At 37.5% G+C, this 22251-nt stretch overlaps 1 protein-coding gene across 1 annotated transcript in view; it reads left to right on the top strand.

Annotated features, from left to right (window-relative positions):
• Nucleotides 1–22251, top strand: part of CDKAL1 (CDK5 regulatory subunit associated protein 1 like 1) — a 417324-nt gene that overhangs the window by 382966 nt on the left and 12107 nt on the right. The window contains exons 14-15 of the mRNA XM_065628520.1: nucleotides 6277–6360; nucleotides 9237–9401. Of these exons, the coding sequence (XP_065484592.1) occupies nucleotides 6277–6360; nucleotides 9237–9401 (249 nt within the window). The remainder of the gene's footprint in view (nucleotides 1–6276; nucleotides 6361–9236; nucleotides 9402–22251) is intronic.

The following is a 22251-nucleotide window of genomic DNA, read 5'->3' as shown; positions in this document are numbered from 1 at the left end:
CTCCCACAGCATCCTCATGGCTAAACTGAGGAAGTGTGGACTGGACAATCGGGTAGTGAGGTGGACTGCAAACTGGCTGAAGGAGAGAAGCCAGAGAGTCGTGGTCAAGGGGGCGGAGTCTGGTTGGAGGCCTGTATCTAGTGGAGTGCCTCAAGGGTCAGTTCTGGGACCAGTATTGTTCAATATATTCATCAATGACTTGGATGAGGGAATTGAGTGTACTATCAGTAAGTTTGCTGATGACACCAAGCTGGGAGGAGTGGCTGACACGCCAGAGGGCTGTGCTGCCATCCAGCGAGATCTGGACAGGCTAGAGAGTTGGGCAGGGAAAAATTTAATTAAATATAATAAGGGAAAATGTAGAGTCTTGCATCTGGGCAGGAACAACCCCAGGTTCCAGTATAGGTTGGGGAATGACCTATTAGAGAGCAGTGTAGGGGAAAGGGACCTGGGGGTCCTGGTGGGCAGCAGGACGACCATGAGCCAGCACTGTGCCCTTGTGGCCAAGAAGGCCAATGGCATCCTGGGGTGTATTAGAAGGGGGGTGGTTAGTAGGTCCAGAGAGGTTCTCCTTCCCCTCTACTCTGCCCTGGTGAGACCTCATCTGGAATATTGTGTCCAGTTCTGGGCCCCTCAGTTCAGGAAGGACAGGGAACTGCTGGAGAGAGTCCAGCGTAGGGCAACGAAGATGATGAAGGGAGTGGAGCATCTCCCTTATGAGGAAAGGCTGAGGGAGCTGGGTCTCTTTAGCTTGGAGAAGAGGAGACTGAGGGGTGACCTCATTAATGTTTATAAATATATAAAGGGTGGGTGTCACGAGGATGGAGCCAGGCTCTTCTCGGTGACAACCAACAGTAAGACAAGGGGTAATGGGTTCAAGCTGGAACACAAGAGTTTCCACTTAAATTTGAGAAGAAACTTCTTCTCAGTGAGGGTGACGGAACACTGGAACAGGCTGACCAGGGAGGTTGTGGAGTCTTCTTCTCTGGAGATATTCAAAACCTGCCTGGACACCTTCCTGTGTTACCTCATCTAGGTGTTCCTGCTCTGGCAGGGAGATTGGACTAGATGATCTTTTGAGGTCACTTCCAATCCCTAACATTCTGTGATTCTGTGATTCCGTGATGTAAAATATACGTCACTCTGCTGCATCTCCATACAGGGTTATGTACTCAACATAATATAATAAAAAGGAGGCACTTACCCATCTGGCATTGGACAGCAGTGGTAGCTTAAGCCCTAGTGAAGTGGGAACTGTCTATGCTGTATGCTAGGAAAGTATTTTTATCCTGGCATAAGAATTGCCATGCTTAGGAGCTGAACTGTTCGAATGTTGCTGTTTTCCAGTCTCTGCATTTAAATCCCTAACAACTCTGTAGAAAAACTGACACGTCCATTCTTTGTCCCCAGTACTACCTTCAGAAAGGGAGATGTGTATACACCCTCAGTGCTGGAGGAGCAGCCCTGAATAGCAGAAAAAAAGCAGTACAAAGGAGGATTTGGAAAGAGATGTGTTCTGCTATTACCAAAATGGGACCATGTCATGAGTATCTACAAACTTTGTCTTTTTAACGTGGAGGCTGTGGAACACCTAGACTCATCTCTCAGGAGGAAAAAAAATACCTACAATGTATAAATAGAAGGCTTAGAGAATGCTTAATTATCATTTTCAAGAAATCTTGGTTCTAATTACAGAAGGATTAATGTGATTCATAAAAAGTAGGTCCAGCAGTTCTTCTCTGCTTTATAGGGAAGGACACATTATCTACATAATTATTAAAATTTATTTTAAATAACTAGACCACAGCTGAAAGACCAGGAGAGAAGTATACCAAAACTGGGGTAGAATGAACACTTTCTAGATTACTGTTGCTTGAACTTTTTTATATTTAGTAAAGGTCAATATACACATGTTTACCAGAAATATTCTGTACATCAGAATAATCTGCTAAAATATACACCCGTAAATTGTGACAGTGGGTTTTTTTTTATTGCGTGCTTTATGATGTATTTAAATAACAAGTAAAGGAAAGTAGCATTTTGTGTGGCTTCCAAGGGATCAGAAGCCAAGCCAAGCCTCTTTCAGTACAAATGGAGAGGTGCTCATTGATTCCGTTGTGAATTGAAGTCAACCTGAAAGAGGCTTTGGCAACTGTCTTTGAATCAGTGGAGATGGATGTATGTGCAGTGTGCCTTCTTCTGTGGGAGAAGTACAGAAATACAGTGGTTATTAATATTTTTTTTTTAAGCCAAAGACTCTTAAAAAAAAAAAGTAGCAAAATTCAGATAAAAGAACAATAAGGAAATGGTGAGAAAGATCATGTGCCACATGCTCTGGCTGTAATAAGTAATGAATCAAACTGGAACAATTATAGTTTTCATTAACTAAAAAACAAAACCAAAAACATTAGGAGCATACATTATCTGAATATAATTACGGTAGGCTATTGTTGATATTACGTAGCAATATTCTGTCAAAGCGTGTAAACACAACCTGTCTTTTGCACCCATACTACTGTAGAATTTAAAAATCAGTCTTTTATGTGATTCAATCAGTTTTGGTTTTAAAAAACAGACCTAATTTGACTGCAGCCAAGAAGAATGTTTGACATTTCGTACCATTCATTCATTTTAGAAAATCAGCCAGCTGGAAAAACTGCTTTTTTATGGTATTTGTTAAAGGAAAAACTGAGTTATGGAATTATCCTATCAGAATTTCCTGTAGGATAAACGAAAATGAAATAAAAGTTCATAAGTGATTTGGTTACTAATTCTGAGATGTAGAAACTACCTGGCAATTGTTGCAGCGCTTGTTGCATTATTTGCAATGGAAACCAAATTCTCCTTGTGTAAATGATGTGACCGGTCTGTCTTGGGAGGGAGGAGATTGCCAGGCAAGATTTTGCTGTCATTCATTCTTATTTTCATGCTCTCCTCCATAAAGAAAAAAAAAAAAGTCCTGGTTGTGTAGGAATCATTCCAAAGTGAGACACCAGGGCTGAGGTTCCTCAGTTCCCAATGATTTGTCAGAATTGTAGTTCACTGAGAGCTGGAACTCATGCGTACCTATGGAAGCAGATGAAAGAATAGGAATAAAAATAAGATACTGAATTACTTCTGCTGGCACATGACTGAAAAAAATCATCAAAGGTTATTATAATTATGACTGTTATTAGATATCATGTCTGGTTTATGCATATTTAAATTCTTTCTGAGAGAGGTGAAACTTAGGCACTTAGGGATCTCAGGGGAATAATTGCAGAAATGATGACATATTCTACTTCTTGAACAAATTTCAATACCAAAGCTGCATTCTGCATACTTACATTTCTTCTTAATTGTACTTGGATGCAGGATAGATAGTAATTTTCTGTCTTACAAATGCATACAGCCAATTAGTCTTGTAGATCATGAATACCCAATGGCCTAACTCATTAAATGGAATTTTCTGTTGTTACGGCAAAAGAGTCTGCAATAGCTGAATATTGTTTTTCTGTCTGAGCTCAGCCTTGGCCTAGGCTACAAATCCAGTAACTTGAGCAAGTGAACCATGACTGGGTTTACCTGCACTCCTTACAGTGTGTCATCTTAGTCTTGTGAGCGTGTGTATGTATGTGTTGTAAATTGGTATGGGCTGTTCAGCACCTCTGCACTTCTGGTACTCAGTTTTAGTGCCTTGGTTTTGATGCTATGTGACAAATTTTGTCTTCCTGTTTTCCTCACATTCCTGGGAAACTGTGAGCCCAGCAGCTCTGTCTGACCTACTGAAACACGGAAACCTGAGCTGGTTTTGCCCGTGGAAGCAAAGATAAGAAAAACTGGCAATGTGTCTGAAGGAACCACTGCTTATATCAAATGATCAAACACAAGTGGTGTTTTCTTCTCCCTTCTGATTTGATTTTTTTTTTTAATATCATACTTGCCATTCTGTCACCTGAGAGTACGAAGATAACACACATACCTTAGACTACCTCAGAGGCAGGATTCATAGAGATGATGGAGGCAGAACTCTTACAACTAGAGAGAACCAGGGAACCACAGGACGGTTGTGGAATGAGTTACAGACCCAGTATTGCTTTGGGCCAGTTTTGCTAAGTTACGGTATCGGTAAATAATGAATACGATGTGAGGGCATGATTTGGTGATTGGCCTTAGTGCTTTTACTGGTAGCATGTTTCCCCAAGGATGAGTGTTGCTTATCTAACATTTTGTCCTTTTTCGTAATATTGTGTGACATCTGCGACTCTGCTGTAGCACTACAGTCTCATACTGAGTAGTGACTTTAAAAGCAATGGTCTGAAATGGTATAGAAACAACAAACCCTGCCTATTCAGGGAAAATGTTCCCTGTAATCTTATTATTGGCACAGTTATCTCCAGTGCCTTCTTGACATGCATTTGCAAAATTCCTCTGGGGATTTGAATGGAATAACTGTTTTCTTGAAAGAAAAAAACACCTTACTGTTTAGGGCAATGATAAATGGTTACACTGGATTTAGGTTACTAAAATTTGAGTATGCTCTATACGTTGTTATTTGTAATTGCAAACTTCCCAGAGGAACATTGATGGAAATTTTAAATGTGTTATAAAAACCCTTAAAAGTATGCCAAAATATACATCTTTTCTACTATTAGGATTCTATTTCTGGGTCTATAACTCGAGGCATGTTCCCATTCTGCTGCGTACCCCACACTTGTGGTAGTGGGGAATTAACACTGTCTGCCTGTGGGGAGATGAACTGGGTGCTCTCTCTCTCCCCTGCTCTCCAGGGCTTGCTTTGGGAATGCTCCAGCTACATGCACAGGGAAGGGGAGACGAGTTGTTCCATTAAGTCTTTCTGTTTGGCGAGTGGAGAGTTTTATATAAACATATGCATATATACACTGTATACATACTGTAATGTAGATATGATATTGCTGTTCTTATTTCTTCGTGTTCTTTTTTCTGCCATTGGCTGTTAGAGAAAATCCAAATCTTATCTTTTGCCGCTTGTTCCTTAAAGAATCAAAACATTATTATCTGATCTGCATCTTCTTGCTAATTCACATGGACCTTATGATGGAGGCCTTAAAACTTCTACATACCAGCTGCCACTGGGATGTGGTGGAAGGCTTTCAGGGAGGGGGGAGAGTCTTGAATGCAGCTTTGCTCACAGACGCGGAAAGTTTGGAGTAAAATGTGAAACCATTTTTGATTCTCAAAATAGTGACAGTAATAAAAACAGTGAGTAAATTTAACTTCCTTAACAATTGTATTTTGCAGAATGCATTTGTCAAATAGTTTGGAAATAATCCAGGGCACATTTAGATGAAAAAAAAAAATAGAGATGTGCTCAGACTAAATGTCCTGCAAGGTTTGCAGAAATTAGGCTATAAACTTCATTATACAACTCAGTAGTGGACAAATTCAAAGGTGTTGTGGGGGGGATTTTGAACTTTGGGGAAATCCAGATTTTGATTCATATCTACTTGGCAACTATATGCCACTGATTTGTCTTGGGGTTTTCCATCTAACTAATTCTCAAATTGGTGCTTCCTTGAAACTTTGTGCATTTGGAAGCTGGGAGGTATAATTGAAACACTGGGCTTCCTAGCCCAGTGTTTATTTGGCTTTTAATATTGCTGTGTCTGTGAGCTGTTAAAAACTCTTCTTCATTTGTAATATGCAGTGTTGACTCTGCTGTCATGGGAATGGATGTGATCTCCTGAGTACAGCTTAGTCAAATCACCAAGAAGGTATAAAGATATGCCCTATCAACAAGGGTGTTTTTTTAAAAAAGAAGGCAAAGAGATGAGCTTGATGGCATCTAGAAGTTGTGCAGCATGCTACAGTTCCCTGCTTCTCGCAGGTGCTGCTAGTTGTTTTCTTTGTCATAGGGCTGGGGGGGGTGATTACTCTTTCTGTGATTGATTGCAGAATTTTATGCTGAAGGGGAGTTTTTTCATTAGTTGGAGGAAGCTGTAACAGACTCTGTGCACATCTGACATTTTATTTGTTATTGTGTTAATAAGTAAAACCAGTTCATATTTCTGAACTGGGTTTTCATGGTAAGCCATTACAGTACCACAGTTCTAGCCCTCAATTCTGACTTTTAACCCTGTCGATTACAAACAGTTTGAACTAGGGTTCTCTGCCCCGCTTTCTTGCTGACATAGAATTTCCTCAGAGAATTCAATTATTTCTGCTGAGAGTGTGTGTTTGTAGTTGCAGCTCTCTTTGGGGTGTAATTCATTATTTTTGTTTTCTGAGTCATATCTCTTGTCTTTTATTTTCCAGGTTGGTGAGAGGCAGAGAGTTCTGGTAACAGAAGAATCCTTTGATTCCAATTACTATGTTGCTCACAATCCTTTCTATGAGCAGGTACGGTTAGATAAAAAAATAATATCTCTTTGTTTTATTACTGCCTTCTGATAATCTCAGCAACATAGTGTGCCACAGTGGGGGGGGAAAAAAAAAAAAAAAAGTAAAGAAGTCAGAAACGTTTCCAGGAAAGCTGTGACCATCAAGAGTTGTTTACAAGGTATTTGGTTTCTCTGTTGTAAATACAATTTACCTGACATTATGTTAAGAAATACACAGCAGCTCTTTCGAGTATACAGCATGAGGAGGATACATGCTATATATCTAAATAACATTATTTTGATGGTTTAAGAAACTGTTCATTATTGCAGTAATTTTAATTTCTGTGTCTCCAAAGCATTGTTTTCTGCATAGGTGAATCTTGATGATTTCCATACATCTTTTAGAAACTCCTTTCAGGCAATGCACTTTGTGGGGAAAAAAAAGAATCAAAGAAAGGAAGGGTCAGAAACTTCTTTAGATTAACACTTCAGCCTAATATGTTGTATTTCCTTCTATGTACTTTCTATAAATGAATTCTTTCCACACAGAAACAATATCTTTGATATTGCTAGGAACCAAGTACAGCATCTATTTCACAAAATTATTATTTTTGCTCAAAAGCAGATGACTTAATGAAAACCAATAAAACTGGCTTTTCTGAATCATCATGATTTAATTCTGGTTTTTCCTTTGGCTTGTTCTTCATTTTCTTTCGCTGAACTGTCCGTAGTTTGCTTTTGCTACATTTGGTTATTCAGTTGTCTAAACCTGGAAAGGTGATTAATGATGGCTGCACTTATATAGTCACCAAGAGTGTGTTCTTCTGGTTACATGTTATGTTACAGTGTTTATTTATGTATTTTTGCTTAGTAATAAGTAACATTAGTGCTCTTGAAATATCTGTTTCTATTAGATATCTGGTTCGCTAATTTTGTTTTTTGATAAATCACTTCTTTTCTTTTGTTACATCTTTAACCTCTGTCTAAGTCTTGTATATTGCGGTTCCATGCTTTTGTAGTTTATCAGTCAGATTTGAGGAACATGGTTTTCCGTATAGAGATTAAAAAGAAATTGCTTGGGACTTTTTAGTGTTCAATGCTTGTTTTATGAAAGTTTCATTAATTAAAGGGAAAACGTTATGTGCAAAAGGAAGTGTGGGATGTTTGTACAGCACCTAATACAACTTCTGATTGAGACTGGTAAAGAATACATAAAATACAAATAATAACATAGGGAGTAATTTTACATTTTATTATGGAAGAAACACTTTCCATTATTAAAATGTCTGTCTTTTCCCTAAAAATTTTACTTGTGGCATGTTTGACAAAGATAATATCCTAGTGTTTGCACAGGTAAACACAAGACTTGGTGCTTGTGACTAACTTTAATAACAGTGACTTTAATTACAGTAAATTTAAAACCAGTCTTGAGTCACTAAATATCATGTTATACTTTAGGAGCTGAAGCTCAGCGTCCTGGTGTAATGTTCTGTTAACTCAAATAGTTATCAAACTTGTTTTCTCTTCATTAAGCTCGTTGGTATTAAAAGAGCTTGCTAATAAAGCCCCATCGCGAGAGCTACACTGGCAGGCGTCCTGGTGGACCCGCAGCTCACGCCTGTGGAGGCTTTGCTGATGCAGTTTAAGTTCATTGAACAAAGCGGTCTGAACTGACCAAAGGGAGCTTTGCCAGAGAAACAGTCAAGATGAGAGTTTCTGTCGGTGTAACTTTGTTTCTTAGAAACATGGTTGGGGATTTTTTCTTAACAAATACTTATGTCTTAAAAACGTAGGAGTGTACGCCAAGCCTGGCTGCTTGGTTGTTTACAGTACCTCCCAGATATTTTCATTTAACCTCTTTCTTAAGTAGTAGTCTCACACTCCTGTCAGTCCTGGAGGATTTATGTTAACTTACTGCCATTTTGCATACAGGGATACCAAGATTTACAGAGGTCACAGGCCCAGTGATCCTTAGTTACCTGATTTCAATATCTTGATGTGCTCATCACCTTTGAAAAGCTTGCATTTGTGTGCGGATGAGCTTCAAGTAAATGTGATTAAATAAGTCCCCGTGATTCTATTTTTCATTTTTTAATTGGGAAATGACTCCACTTTTCTTTTTTAACTGCTTCTCTATTTTTAGAGCCTTTTTATTCCACCCATTCTTCCAGAAAAAAATGTTGCTAATGTACCTTGAGCTCTTCCTTTACCTTGTGCTCTTTCTTTTGTAACTTGCGTGACCTAGGAACATCTGTTATATAGTATCCTTTTTGTAAAGTTCTTATGGGACTTGTCTAAGTATCATGATTGTGCAAATTCAGGAAAGGGTGGCATTACTTGCTGACCCAGGAAACCCACTCATCTGTTTCAACAGGCAGTCATCTTTAATCATGCATCTCTGCTGCAAAGGACCTGCCCAATCAAAGTAAGGGCTTGTTCAAACAGAAACAAGGGCATAATTTCTATCCTGAAGCATTTACAGACTCAAAAACATTTAAAAAAAAAAAAAAGAAGTGTCGTGGGATAGTTATGAAAATAGGAAGCTTTACAGCAATCTATTAGAACTGTGTAGTGCAAGTGCCCTTGGGAACTGTTTGGATCTGGATTCAGATGTTGCAACTGAGGCCCAACTTTCTCATGAGTGAAAAAATATGTCTCACAGAATCAGCTGGAGTCAAAAAGGCCTGAACTAACACTGCAAAGCTCTTGAAGAATGGAAGCCGGAGATGCTGCTGGTCAAGTGTGTTGGGGGCTGTAGCGTATGCTGATCACTAAAATTTTGAAGTTTTAGGATTTGCTCTGATGTTTATCAAAAATCTGATTTCTGAGTGGAAGCTGGAGACACTGATGTCCTTTGTAGTATTTAGTAACTATGTCTTTATCTTTATTTGAAAGGTTCTTGTGCCAAAGGATCCTCTGTTAATGGGTAAGATGGTAGAAGTGAATATTTATGAAGCCGGGAAACATTTTATGAAAGGGCAACCAGTATCAGATGCCAAAGTTTACACTGCATCCATCACCAGACCCTTAGCAAAAGGAGAAGTTTCTGGTTTAACAGAGGTGAGTAAAATACATTTTCTGCTTTACTACGCTGGTAAAATAGCAGCTGTTCAAGCATAATGATTCCATGCTATGTATGTGTTAGCGTTTTATAGTTCCCCTTTTATGTATGCATGAAGCTTTAATCTTTCCTGACGTACTGAAATCTGAATTTAAAATATGTTTTTGCTGATGCCCATAGCTTTACTTTAATGACTGTAAAGGCAATAATACACTTGTTTCTTGTTCCAGGGTGCAAGATGAGGAAATTACTTATTAAAATTGAAAAAGATTTAACATCAGTTATTATGTAATTCAAGGTATTTCAGTTCTAGTTTAGTGGAAGGATGAATCTGTTTATTTCGCTTTACAAAGCTGTTTCAAAAAAATATGTATTGATTATATGTCCGTTAAAACATGTCAACATTGAGTTCAGAAATTCAAAATTAACTGATGGGTAGAGGAAAGGGATATTTACAATATATTTTGGAAAAAGGTCAACATCCAATTTAGTCATGTGAAGACTTTTTCAAAGAGATGTGATCCTTATTTTACACCTCAGTAGAAATGGCTGTTAGCCAAGGATTCTCATACATTTCGTGGAGCTCTAGTTGTAAAAACTGTTGGAGTGTGAAATGAAAACGTGTATCACATTTCTAAGCATCATTTGATGTCCCTTCTCCAGCACTGTTGTTAGGATCCCCAAAAGTACGTAGCAATAACTTAACACATGGAAAAAGGATAATTGGCAGTTTATCAGCCACCTGCCTGCTTTTACAGTAAATTGATGACAAGTATTAAAGTATATATGCATCCTTGTTAAAGTTCTGAGTAGTCATAAGAAATAATCAATGCATACCTTATGTGACTAGTGTTAAGCTAAGCCGCTTGGTCTCTTGAATAAACCTGGTTATGGAAACACAGCGCAACAATAGTGCACCTACTGTAATGTGTTTGGCAAACCATGAAACTTAAGCACAAACACATTACTAAACTCTTGTTTGAATACTGTCTCTGCGTGTACGTATATTTGCCTGATAACGGTCTGTAAGACAAAAAAACAGCCAAACCCCTCAAACTGTCTGATTGGACTGTATAGCTATTTAAACACAGCTGATTTTTTCATCAGACCTTTTTTTTAATAATCTGCTGGAAGAGAACCAAGTATGTCATTAAGCTGAGTATGCGCCATCAGAAGCTTGTAGCATGGGAACAAGCAAGGAGACTGTTGACTGAAATTTTGTATGTTAAAAATGAGAGATAATGTTATTAAAATCAAGGATACTGATAGTTTCCATAGGAACTCGTTGAGATGTGTAGATCTGCACCTAAATGGCTACAACAAGCGAATGATAAGGAAAATTGCTTTTTCTGCCTTTTGTGGCTGCCAGTGCTCCTTCAAGGGAGTATCTCATTTATGTCTGGTCCACTTAACATGTTAGGAACTTCTGCTTTCTGAAAAAAACTAGAATCTCAATACTTCAGTAAATGGGACATCTTTTGCATGGGGAAGCTACAGCTGAAAGCTTTTTGTCATGCCTGGCCAATGTGTAATACATAGAACGTGAAATGAAATTGTTAGGGGGAAGTTCCTCCTGATAAATCTAATGTAAGTGGCATTCTGTAGGTTCCCAGAAAAAAAAGTCAATTTGTCACAAAAGTCACCATGGGTTTTTAGCTGGGTGAAAGATTCTGTTTATGTTGTTTTGCGTGGTTGGACTACTGGGAAATGTTTCCTGCTAAATCTGCTCAAGACATGTAATTGTAATCAAAGATGCTTATGAGCAACACAAAAGGGCAACATATATCATGTGTGCCTTTATATAGCTTGTTATGTGCACAGACGACAGGTCGAGGAAAGGAGGAGACAGCTTGGAACATACGTATTCAATACTTCCTCAAAAGTAATCAAAGATCTGGGGTCTTCAACAAGATCCCAAAGGTCTCTGCCAGATTTTCAGAAGGGCAGCATCCAGATTAAAACCTTGGATAACTTTTATGTGAAGTCAAGCTATCAAACGATGTAATGCAGAGAATTAAGAGTTACCTAAAATAGGTTATAAAAGCAAAAACCGAAAACACATGTGGCCCTTTGACCTTCTCCTTCCCACTTTGCACAAAAATGAGCAAGAATTCGTGCCTGCTTTACATTCCCAGGCTCAAAAGGAAGGGTAGTCAGCTGCCAGGTGGCTCTTTTAAGACCAGGCACATTTCTGTCGCTCAGCGCGGCTGTCCTGTGGGCAGAAGCTCTATTTAGGCACCAACCAACATCGTGTAGCTGATGCAGTATCTGAAGTGCCCAGGAGGTTTCTACTGGACCTCTAGTCTCACCCTGTCTGGTATGGCTTCCTCTGGCTGCTTTTGTTTGCTGGTCCAGCATGAGAGCTAGTGCAGAGAAGCATGGGACTTTAAATGGAGATTGAGGTAATCTAGATCAAAAGAATGGGATAATGGGTTGTACTGCAGTAAAACATTTATATGCTTCAGTTCATTCTCATTCAACAAAGCACTTGGCTCTTTCCTAATGACTGCGTACATTACTGGGGCTGCAGTGCACATGTTAGAGTTCAGCATTTACTGTGATGAAGAGGGAGAGATTGCTGAGTCAGGGCTGTAATGTGGTTGTAGACAGTCTGCAGCAGTTAAAAAGATGCTGGTTTTGTAGTGTATCCTGGGCATCACTTGCTGTTATTAACAGAATTTTCATTAGCCTGCACAGGACATGATAAAAGATGTTTCAAAATACATCACAGCTGTACTTCTCTCTAATGAGGAATGCTCACAGAAAGTGAAAGCTTTAAAAACTACAGTTTTTAAGGAAATTATTCATATCACTAAACAAAAAAGGTTATAAAATTTGAAAGCACCGTAATGTGAGGATGCCAAAACAAGCCACAAACCCATTCTAAGAAGAAACTTCTATAAATGCTGTGCTAAGGAACAACTCCAAAGGATCAGAGCTTACTGCAGTTGTGTGCTTTTTCTCATCTGCTGCATGTCCCTCAGTTTTTCCTTACGAGCTCAGAGGAAGCACTGCAAGCAACATGATGTGTCTGAAGGAATAACTGTAGGCCTTTTTTTTTAACCCTTTTGACTGACTGACTGGAGTGACAAATTGGTCCAAAGAAATACAAGAAGTAGATCACCAACTAGAATCAACAGATCTGTTCGGAAAAGAGGGAATGCAAAATGTCACACAAAGGACAATTTACAGACTCCATAAAATATTCATGTATTGTATATCTGCGCCAAATAAAAAGCAGACAAATATTGATAGAATTAATTCAGGATATTTCTAGGATATCTTTTTATCATGCTTTTACAATATACGAAAAACACACCTAATATCCATTAATCTAGAAATGATGTGGAATTTCTTAGCAGTTGTTATATTCTCTAAGGAAGAAACTGACTAAGTCTAGAATAAGGTCTTGAAATACAGTGACATGAGGCTCTGTGAGAGAGGCTGGGACAGGAAGGACAGAGGAATGTTGGAGCTAGTGGCTCAGGTTAAAAAGCTGTCAAATGGATCAGACTTCCTGATTGTAGTGGACATGTTAAGTATTAAAATGCACAGATGTCTGCCAGGATTTTTTTTTCTGCGTGATTTTTTTATATAAGCCGCTCAAAAGTGAATGCTGTCTCCAGGTTGCACGATTTTACAGGAGGGCTATTTTGGGGGTCAAATACATTTGGTAATTTCAATTAACTCGGAAATTTAAATCTACTATACATTTATTTGAGTTTGAAATGTGCAGTTGGTGATTCAATAATAGAAAATGTTTAGAAGATATATAGCAGAGGATAAATAGGTGAAAGTTGAAATCAATATAGCATGAACACAAGCATAAAAGCATTTTTTGATTTGGTTCTAACGAATCTAACATAGGATATATGTGGACTGGGCATTAAAAGGTGTTGACAGTAACATTAAAATGGTCACTCAGACAAGAGCATATCATGAGTTACTAACTACAATTACAAATAACAGTCAATAAATATTTCAAACCTTTGATCAAGAATTAGTTCTACTAAGTTTCACAGGAAAAGAAAAAAAACAAGATCTAAATGCTGCAGATGTATCCTTTCACTCAGGTAGGCTTAGAGTTGACAAAGCATTAAGGATGTGCTTCAGCATTTTGAGATTCAGGAAAGCAATTTAGCATGTCTACTGTGTTCTTAAGTGCTCTGGTAAACTAGACTTTGAGATTTTGGAGGTGAGTTTGCAATGCACATACTACTGAGTACATTGTCATGGATAATAAATATTTTTGAAAAGTCAGCAGTGTGTGTCAATGGTCTGAACGTCATTAAATTTGAAAATGATATTTTAATATTTTTATTAAGTTTATTTAGCCATGTTTAGGGATCTTGACAGTTTCTCAGCAGCACAAAGCAAAATACCTAATAAGTATATCCTGTTTACACACAAAGGTTTGTCTAAACCTAAGCATTTAAAAAAAAAATCTGCAAGAATATGATCTCTTGTTAGAAACGGAAATAGAGTATGTTATGCTTCTGTACTCCAAAAATAATTTTAGTTGTTTACATATGTTCTGTGACTAAAGGAAAAAATATTGCAAGATGAGAAATATATGAAGAAGAGACCAAAGGACTGAAGGATAAAAATAAAAGGCTGGCTACCTGCCAGAATTGTAATGCATTGCCAGAATAAAAGCCCTGTAAATCTGAGGGCCTTTGGTGGCAAATTTCAATCAGATGAAAAGTTAAGGCAAGAAAAAAATAATTTTAACTGGCTACTAATTATGTAGTCATGATGATTTTATGTTCATAATTCCTGTTCATATAATGCATCTATGACTGACTTTCTTTTCAAACAAATATAGACACTTCTTTCAGTTGTCTGTTTTCTGTTGTATGATGTGATAACATTCTCCTTGTCTAACACTTGCCCTGCAAATGACTCCTGGTGCCAGTCCCCATTTGCAACATCTCTTTTTTTGAGTCTGGGTTCTTGGTACATATCTCTGTGGTTGCCAGGCCATGGTAACATCCACAGTTGGCCTGTTAAGCTCACGGTTATTCAAATCATTGGGATCTTCAGAGGAAATGAGGAGTGACCCATTGATTTTCAGCTAGCAAGTGATCGCTTGGTCAGTCTGCTTGTTCCTTTTTCTCTCCGTCCAGCCTTCATTTTTTGCATTAGGTTATTGTAACACCGTCATTCCTGATACTGCTGAGGAAACTTGATGTTCCTGGTTGCTTGGTTAGCCACAAGTATTTTCTAGTTACATTAGCGGAAGATGACCTCTAAACATTACCCAGCCTTTTTTTCTGACATTAGGAAACAGGAAAGATGCATACATCAAACACTTCTTTATAGCCTGCCAGAAAGAGGAATCAACAAAGTGTAGCTTAAAGGGAACTCTCTGATCTCAGGTAGAAAGGGTGCTTCACTTGCAGGCAAATAAAATGGAGAAAGGGGAAGAAAGTATCTTGTGCTGGAACAGAAATGAAAGAAATCACAGCAGAATTGAGATGTCTGCATTGGAAACTTCCTTCAAGGACTTGGAAGGAAATGTGGAAGATGTGCATAAAACCAAAGTAATTATTAAGCACAGTTTTTACATACAGTGGAGTTTCAAAGTGGTGGAAAACTTGGTTCCTGATCCAGGAACTAGAGATTAGAGATTTAGGAAAAAAAGAGAATAGGGAAGCAAATTTTGGTAAAAAAAATGGCACAGAGGTGTGAGGAGAGGAATCTTTCATAAAATTACAGAAACAGAAACTATAGAAACTATGAGAAATGCTAATGAAACATTGACATTTTCAAAGAAGAAAGATAAAGTAAAATAAAATACACGTTTTTACCTCTCTCGGAAAGCTACTTTGCAAAGAGATCTTTGCATCATGATGTCTATGAAGGGGTGGTTTGAGAGATATGTGGGAAAGTTTCTGTTTAAGATAAACATACTGACCAAAAAAAAAAAAAAAAAGTAGCATTTTCAATGTAAAAAAGTTTTCAGGTAATACTTCATGAAAATATAGTGCAGTATTTGGTGCTCTTGCATTCTTAGGAACATACCTTTTGTTGGCTCAGTTGCTCTATCTCAATCTCTCTCTGAAACAACTGATTGGAATGCAAGGCATACAAATAGTTACTGCTTTTGCCTGTATTAGTCTGTTTAATTTAATATGTTACTCATCTTCCCTGCTGATTTTAGATAGAGGTCATAAAAGATGGTGTTAAATCCTTCTTAATTAATATTTTTTTCTTATGTTTTCTTCAGTTATTTTACTAAGGTCACTATAAAGTTAACGTAAGAAAAGAGAAATTTCCTCTCTAGAAGTGGAGCTCAATGCCATCTATGGATCTTTTTTTTTTAAGACTTAAAAGTCTCGTTTTTCCCTGAAAAGATGACAAAAATTTGTGATGTGCTGTTCCTTAGATGTTGATTTTCATGATCTACACATTATCTACGCACCATGTCGGCTTTGTTTATTTGGGGATTTGAGTTGATTTGATTTTTTCTTCTGCTTCAATGCCCAGCGTTTCTCAGCTTAGAATCTAAAATTTGGAATGGATTCTTTCTTACAGGCAGAATAGATTTTTCGTGCTGGGTTTAGATAAGCAGTGCATTGGACTGCCTGTAGTGGCTGGGGAATTCTAATCAATGCTGTTCTTTAGGAACATGCTTAGCAAATATCTGTGAGAAATGTTTAAGATGTAGGTCAGATGCCTTTGGTCATGGGTATGGGCTATGTGACCTCTTAAGTCTGTTTCCAGCCTTATCTTCTATGATTCTATGAACATTTTAATTTAGCCAGCAATCATTTGATGACTAGCAAACTGCAATAGAAGGTAGTTCATTGATCCACAACATTTCTCTGCACTATGTAGAGGGTTAAAAAACATAGAGATGATTTAAGGCAGCAAGACCAAGAGCCAGCATAAGACCTTCACCAAGTAGTTTTATCCTGAGGTCTTTAATTTAATAGGCATGTTGCCTTTCTGCTCATCCCTCGGCAGGACTGAATTTCAATTACAGTGATTGAAGCTCAGCTGAACCAACACATATTACGTAGCCTCTTTTCAAACATATGCTTTCTTGAGTCCATTTCAGGTGAAAAGATCTAAACTTTAGTTTATTTACTTTTCATTTCCTCAACTGGCAGCGTCATTTGGCTGTCACTGTCTGATCACTTTAAATTACGTAATTATGTTAATCCTGTGCAGCGCATGCAATAAATGGAAATAGTAATGACTAAGATGATTCAACTGTAAGTCATTTTCTGGAGAATGAGAGAAGGTTAAACAGAAATGTTCTACCCATCCTGCCTCCAGAGGTAAAACTCCAAGCGCTAAAATAGTTCTGCCATTTTTGTGTATCATTTCTAGTACTTGGCCTGCTGATGCTGCACTGCAGGATCAGTGGGTGGGTTCTGTTCTCTCTTGACACAGGAACAAATTGGAAGTTTGTAGCCATGGTAATTTTAACTACTTGACACTCCCTGTATTATATATTTAGGACTTTCTTTTAAAATATTTTTTCTTTCCAAACAGAGCTTTAACAAACAGACTCTTTGTAAAAGGCATTTGGGTTTAGTAATGCTCTATTATTTAACATACCAGGTTATAAATTCACTAAGTTTTAATTGGCTTTCTGGAAAAATCAAAAAAGGCAGCAGCCACAACTTTTCTCAGTTTTTCTGTTGTTTTGGAGGTCATCAGTTTCTAACTCATTGTGCCAACAAAAGTCGTTGTAGGTTTGACTTGTATACCTCTCCAGTAAAGTTTAATACAAAGGGTAGGTGAAGGAGTATACATTGTATCTTTGCTTGTAGTATTTAGTAATCCATTTTCTTTTTATTACTACTCTTTAGATCACAAAAAAGCTCAGGTGGGCAGAATTGCTCTCTCCATTCCTTCCCTCTCTCTCCTTTCCCTGCAAGCACACACACAGTCAGAGGCACGAGATATTTATGTCTTTTCCTACGTATACTTTGTCTATCAAAGCTCTAATCCTAATAGTCTTTCTACATGAATATTTAAATGAGACAGCATGAAAAAGGCACATGAAACTCATGAGAGGAAATAGAGGTTTAGAAGAGTGATATAGCTTTCCTCATCACCAAATGAAAGGTCAGTGGGAGATTTGATTTTATGCATACAGGGTATTGGAATGTTGAACTTTTACCTCTTAGAAATATATTTGTTGCCAAAACCATTGAAATAAGAGGGTTTGTTGGCTTTGAGATTGTTTTGAGGGCAAATGAAAATTACAGTCATGAAATTAATCTATTTTTAACCTAAAACTGTTTAAAAAGTGTATCTCATTTCAAAGAAATTAGCAAGCCACGTTAAAGGCAAATTAGAGTGTTCTGTATCCTTTAATGTTATTACATATTCAAAAATTTTATTAGATTCTCAGTAAATTAATGGTTTTGTAATAGTCTAAAAATCATCCTTTGTGATGTTGTTGATTCTTTTTATTATTATGAGAATTTACTAAGACATTACAAAAACATTTTTATTATGACAAATCTATTAAAACAATGTTGAACTTATCCAGCAATATTAAAATTAATTGTGAGTTGTAGACTACCGAGATCCATTCATAATCATAGTTTCCCACTCAGACTTTGATAATATTTGGATATAGTGATTTATGTTTGTGTTTTTAATATACTTGTCAGTAACATTAGATTAGAGATTTTTTTTTTTTGTGGTGTCAAGGGTAGTAAGATAAAGAAAAAGGAGAAAAGTCTTTTCAGTAGGAGAAAGAAACAAATTTTTTATGCTTTTATCAGTATTAAATTATAATTTGTGTAGCGGAATGTTTGCATATAAAAATTCAAAGGCAAATGTACAATGGCTATTATCTTTAACTGAAATTAAATTGCGGTTGAGTAATGAAGATGAGGTTCTATTTGGTGGCAATGCTGGAGAAAACGGATAAATATCCAAATGCTATACTTCAGTGAAGTGGTTGTGAAATTCAGAGCCTTAAATTTAGTGCTAACTACACCAGAATAACCAAAGAATTTACTGTGACCCTGTTGAATACATTACAATGACTGTATCTGTAAAGACAGTCCACAGAAAGTTGTAGTATCTAAGCAAGCTTAGTAAACTAGTGCTTCTGCAAAGGCTGCATACAATAACTTTGTGTTTATGCAGACTGTATTCCATATCAGGTTTAACATTCACTCTAGATCCTTTGTCATGTAATCAGATCAAAGTCTCAATTGTGCCATTAGCCATTAAAGCATGTTGTTGCAGATTTACTGGACCAAACAACAACAGAAATAAACCCTTGCCCTCCTAGTACAATCTGTCCCCCTATCTAAGATTTTTTTTAAAAAAAAGGAGTTCTCTCAAACTGCAAGAGCAATAATCACTTCAAAAGTTTGTGTTCTGCCCCTAAGAAACTCATTACCTATTACGCTGAATGTTTTCATGAGACCTGACTCTTAAATTTATTTAACTTTAGGTTCAGTTCTGATTTCTAACAAGTTCCAAAGCAAGCTGTTCCTGTGGGCTTTATCCAAGACCGTTGAGTAAAGGAAACATTTAGAAGAGTAACTAATTATTTAGGCACTTCATTAAAGCTGTTCAAAGACAGCTTTACCTGTGGTTAGTGTACAGTACACCAATCTTGATAACCTTCCCCTGACTACTTCCCATTGTGTAGCTAAATGATTTGAAGGATTCCACCATCTCTAGTTTATTATTTCAGATGTCAGAACCCTGCCTGAAGATGAAGAAAGATTTTCTGCTGACTTATTCCAGCGCTAGGCTAAGTCACTCATGCTAGCTAAAATCCAGAAAGTATGACTGAGTTTTATGTAAATGGCTGATCCAGCATTAGGAAGGAGGAATATTCATGGAATGATCTAGTCAGTATAGCATGAGAGGTTGTGGTGGCGGGGTCATATGGTTAGTGTAGATTGCCCAAATCTTATATACAATCCCACTGAAGTAAAAGTAGCACTCCGCCTTCTTGCATGGTCCTTTCGGTACTATGGCTTTCTTTTTCATCAGAACAGATTCTAAAGCTTGTTCATCATTTTCACTGGGACTTTGCTCTAAGCAGATTTGCAGGTGTGCATCAGAAACAGTTCCTGATTTGAGGTTCCAAAAGAGTCAGAGGGCTTCAAGTATGGTTTTCCTGTGTTTGAAACTGAAGCCCACAGGATGGTAAAATTTCAGCATATTTACTTTCATTTATTTTACTGGAGTCAGGACCACAACCCAGGTTTGGTATAATAATAAAATTATTATCTTGGGGAAACTAAGAAATATTTATTCCATCCTAGATAATATAAAAACCTGAGACTTTGGAGTTATGATTGAAGAAGATATATGTACTTCAGTGGTGCTTCAGCTTTTAATTGTCAAGGTCACAAGCACTGGCATGAAGTCATTTTTAATTAAGATATCCTATTGTAAAGTCAAAACTACAGTTGAACTACATGGCAATCTAAGCCCTCAAGGTATGCAAGAAATAATAAGGATTTTTCTCTTATAGTCTTCATTGTAGAGAAGGGCTGACAAACCATTTGTAAAATAAAAATATGAATTTAAAAAATTTTCGGTGACAAACATTTCTTAAAAAGAAATGTGCATTTATAGATGGTTTTGGTGATGAAAATCACGCAGAATAATTAAGGGCCTGAAGGTAGACCATGTTGACCTACATAGCTCATCATTCCATAAGAAGAGTTATTTCCCAGCTTCTGGCTCAACACAGGTCAACAAATGCCATAATGAATGTTGATGTTACTGTGCTATCAATGTCGTCTTTGTGACACTTTTCATTTTGCCTTTTTACCTGACCTTACCAGTAGAAACACTGTTTTGTGTGACTTGGGCTGTAAAGAAGCCCTCTCCACAGATGCATGAGCACATTGTCATTTTACTAGTGCAGAAATGGCCAGCCTCTGGCATGGGACAACCTGCAGCCACCAGAAGAGTTCATCTGCCTTACTAGGTGCTATCCGGTACCCTCTTTTCCAATGGCCACCAGGTCAGGGTCATACATGTCGGAGCATACGTGATGTGTGGAGAAGGAGAGCTAGTATCTATTAATCACATGATGAATTTATGTCTGGTTGTGTGATTGGCAAGGCATGGTAGTGCCTTGAGTAGACTCATGTGGCCTGTCAGAAAGGGTTGACCACCCATGTGCTACAATATGAGATGGACATGTGATTGACAAATTGTGAAAGGATTGAAACATGACTCGCTGGAGAGCCGGATGTCAAGTACAAAATAAGAAGGAAAAGCCCTATGGAAATTAATATTCTTTTTCTTTAGTCTCAGTATAACCACAGGGCCCTTGAAACAATATTACATGAGAAAATTATTTGCAAAATATCTAAACTTTCAAATTGATGGATTCCGCTTCATAGCTATATATATGCTGACGCAGAACTTTCACAAATGCTCCATTTTGGCTTGAGGTGGCTTGGAAATTTTTGTGAAAATACTTTTGATGGAACAAAGATGTGTAGGCATTACATTTAAGCTCTTTTTGTCAAAACATAACATAGATACAAAAACTACCTATGCATAATATTGAACAGATGAATTTCTGGTCCTCAAGAAAGAGTCTTGTTATCAGGAGTAGGGTTGGGTTTTTTTTTAAATCTCGTCCTTGTTTTGACGTGACTTCATATGTGATTGTAAGTCATTTCAGCCAGTCTGACTGTGCTTTATCTTATCCGTATGGAATCTATTTTGCAATTCTCACACACAAAATCTCTGGTAAGTGCAGATAACATAATTATCATACAAAAAGGATGGCTGTGAATATCCGTTTCTGACACAGATAGTTTTTTTTTCTAAATACAGAAATTTCGATTTGCTGAAGTAATAGAAGTAGTGCTTAGAATGACAGGAATTATTTTCCTCTTTCAACTATTCAACATGTATCTCTGTCCAAAGAAACATTAGTTCATTATTTTTTCAGTGAGGAGCGCTTAAGATTCTTCAGCATAATTAGATTTTGTCACAGAACCACAGGGGAAAGCCAGATGTGGAGCTGGAAAGGAATGAATTAGAGTTATGCTGGGGAGAGTATCTTGTGTGATAAAAAACTTTTAATAGTGCTGTTAAACTTTAGTATGGAGACATGAAGCATTTTAAAATCCAAACCCATCAGTTTGTTAAAAACTAAGTTAAGTCCCACCATTATCACCCTATGGGCTTGCGTATCTCACCCCTCTAGGCACCTTGTATATGTTTGCCATTTTCAGGTTGTCTTCTGTTTTATTTGTGTTTATCTCAGATTTTCTTAATTTACTTTCATGAAAGCAGTGTATTTTAGTATTGCCTAATTTTAGGAAAGATTTTATGGGTTTCAGCGGTGTAGAGATGAGTGAAATTCCTTTCAGAGGTTGTGAATCTGTCATAAGAACCTCAACTTCTCGTCACAAGGAAATGGCCTACAACTGCTGATACTGTGTTTGATAGAAACCCATTACCATTTGAATTTAGGCCTAACATGGCAAATCTGAAAATCAGAAGAAATACCTTTGCAACAGTTTACTATGTAAAATCATTCTCATATCCTGCAATGCTATACAATGGTAGCACCCTATCAGATAAGTGCCTGGGCTGTGAAAAGGTGGGGAGAAGTGGGAACTGCAGACCCTTTGTGACCAGGAGCAACCTGGTTTGTTGGAACACTGTTCCCCATGCTAAGCAGTACCACCTTCCTCCCCTTCATATGTATGTTTTGTCCAGTTTTCGTCTGGTCTTGCACTTAGTTTTGAAGCACCACAAAGCAGAGACAGTCTTTGTACAAGAAAGCTGCATTCACAAAGTTAGAGACTGAGCAAGTGATTAGCAGTTGAACTAACAAAGCCTGACTTCCCATAGTTTGTGACCTCTGGTTCCTTCCAT

This window comes from Caloenas nicobarica, chromosome 2 (genome assembly GCF_036013445.1).
Source record: "Caloenas nicobarica isolate bCalNic1 chromosome 2, bCalNic1.hap1, whole genome shotgun sequence".
Taxonomy (NCBI): Eukaryota; Metazoa; Chordata; class Aves; order Columbiformes; family Columbidae; genus Caloenas; species Caloenas nicobarica.
The sequence above is the reverse complement of the archived record's forward strand: the minus strand, read 5'-3'. Positions and strand labels throughout refer to the sequence as shown.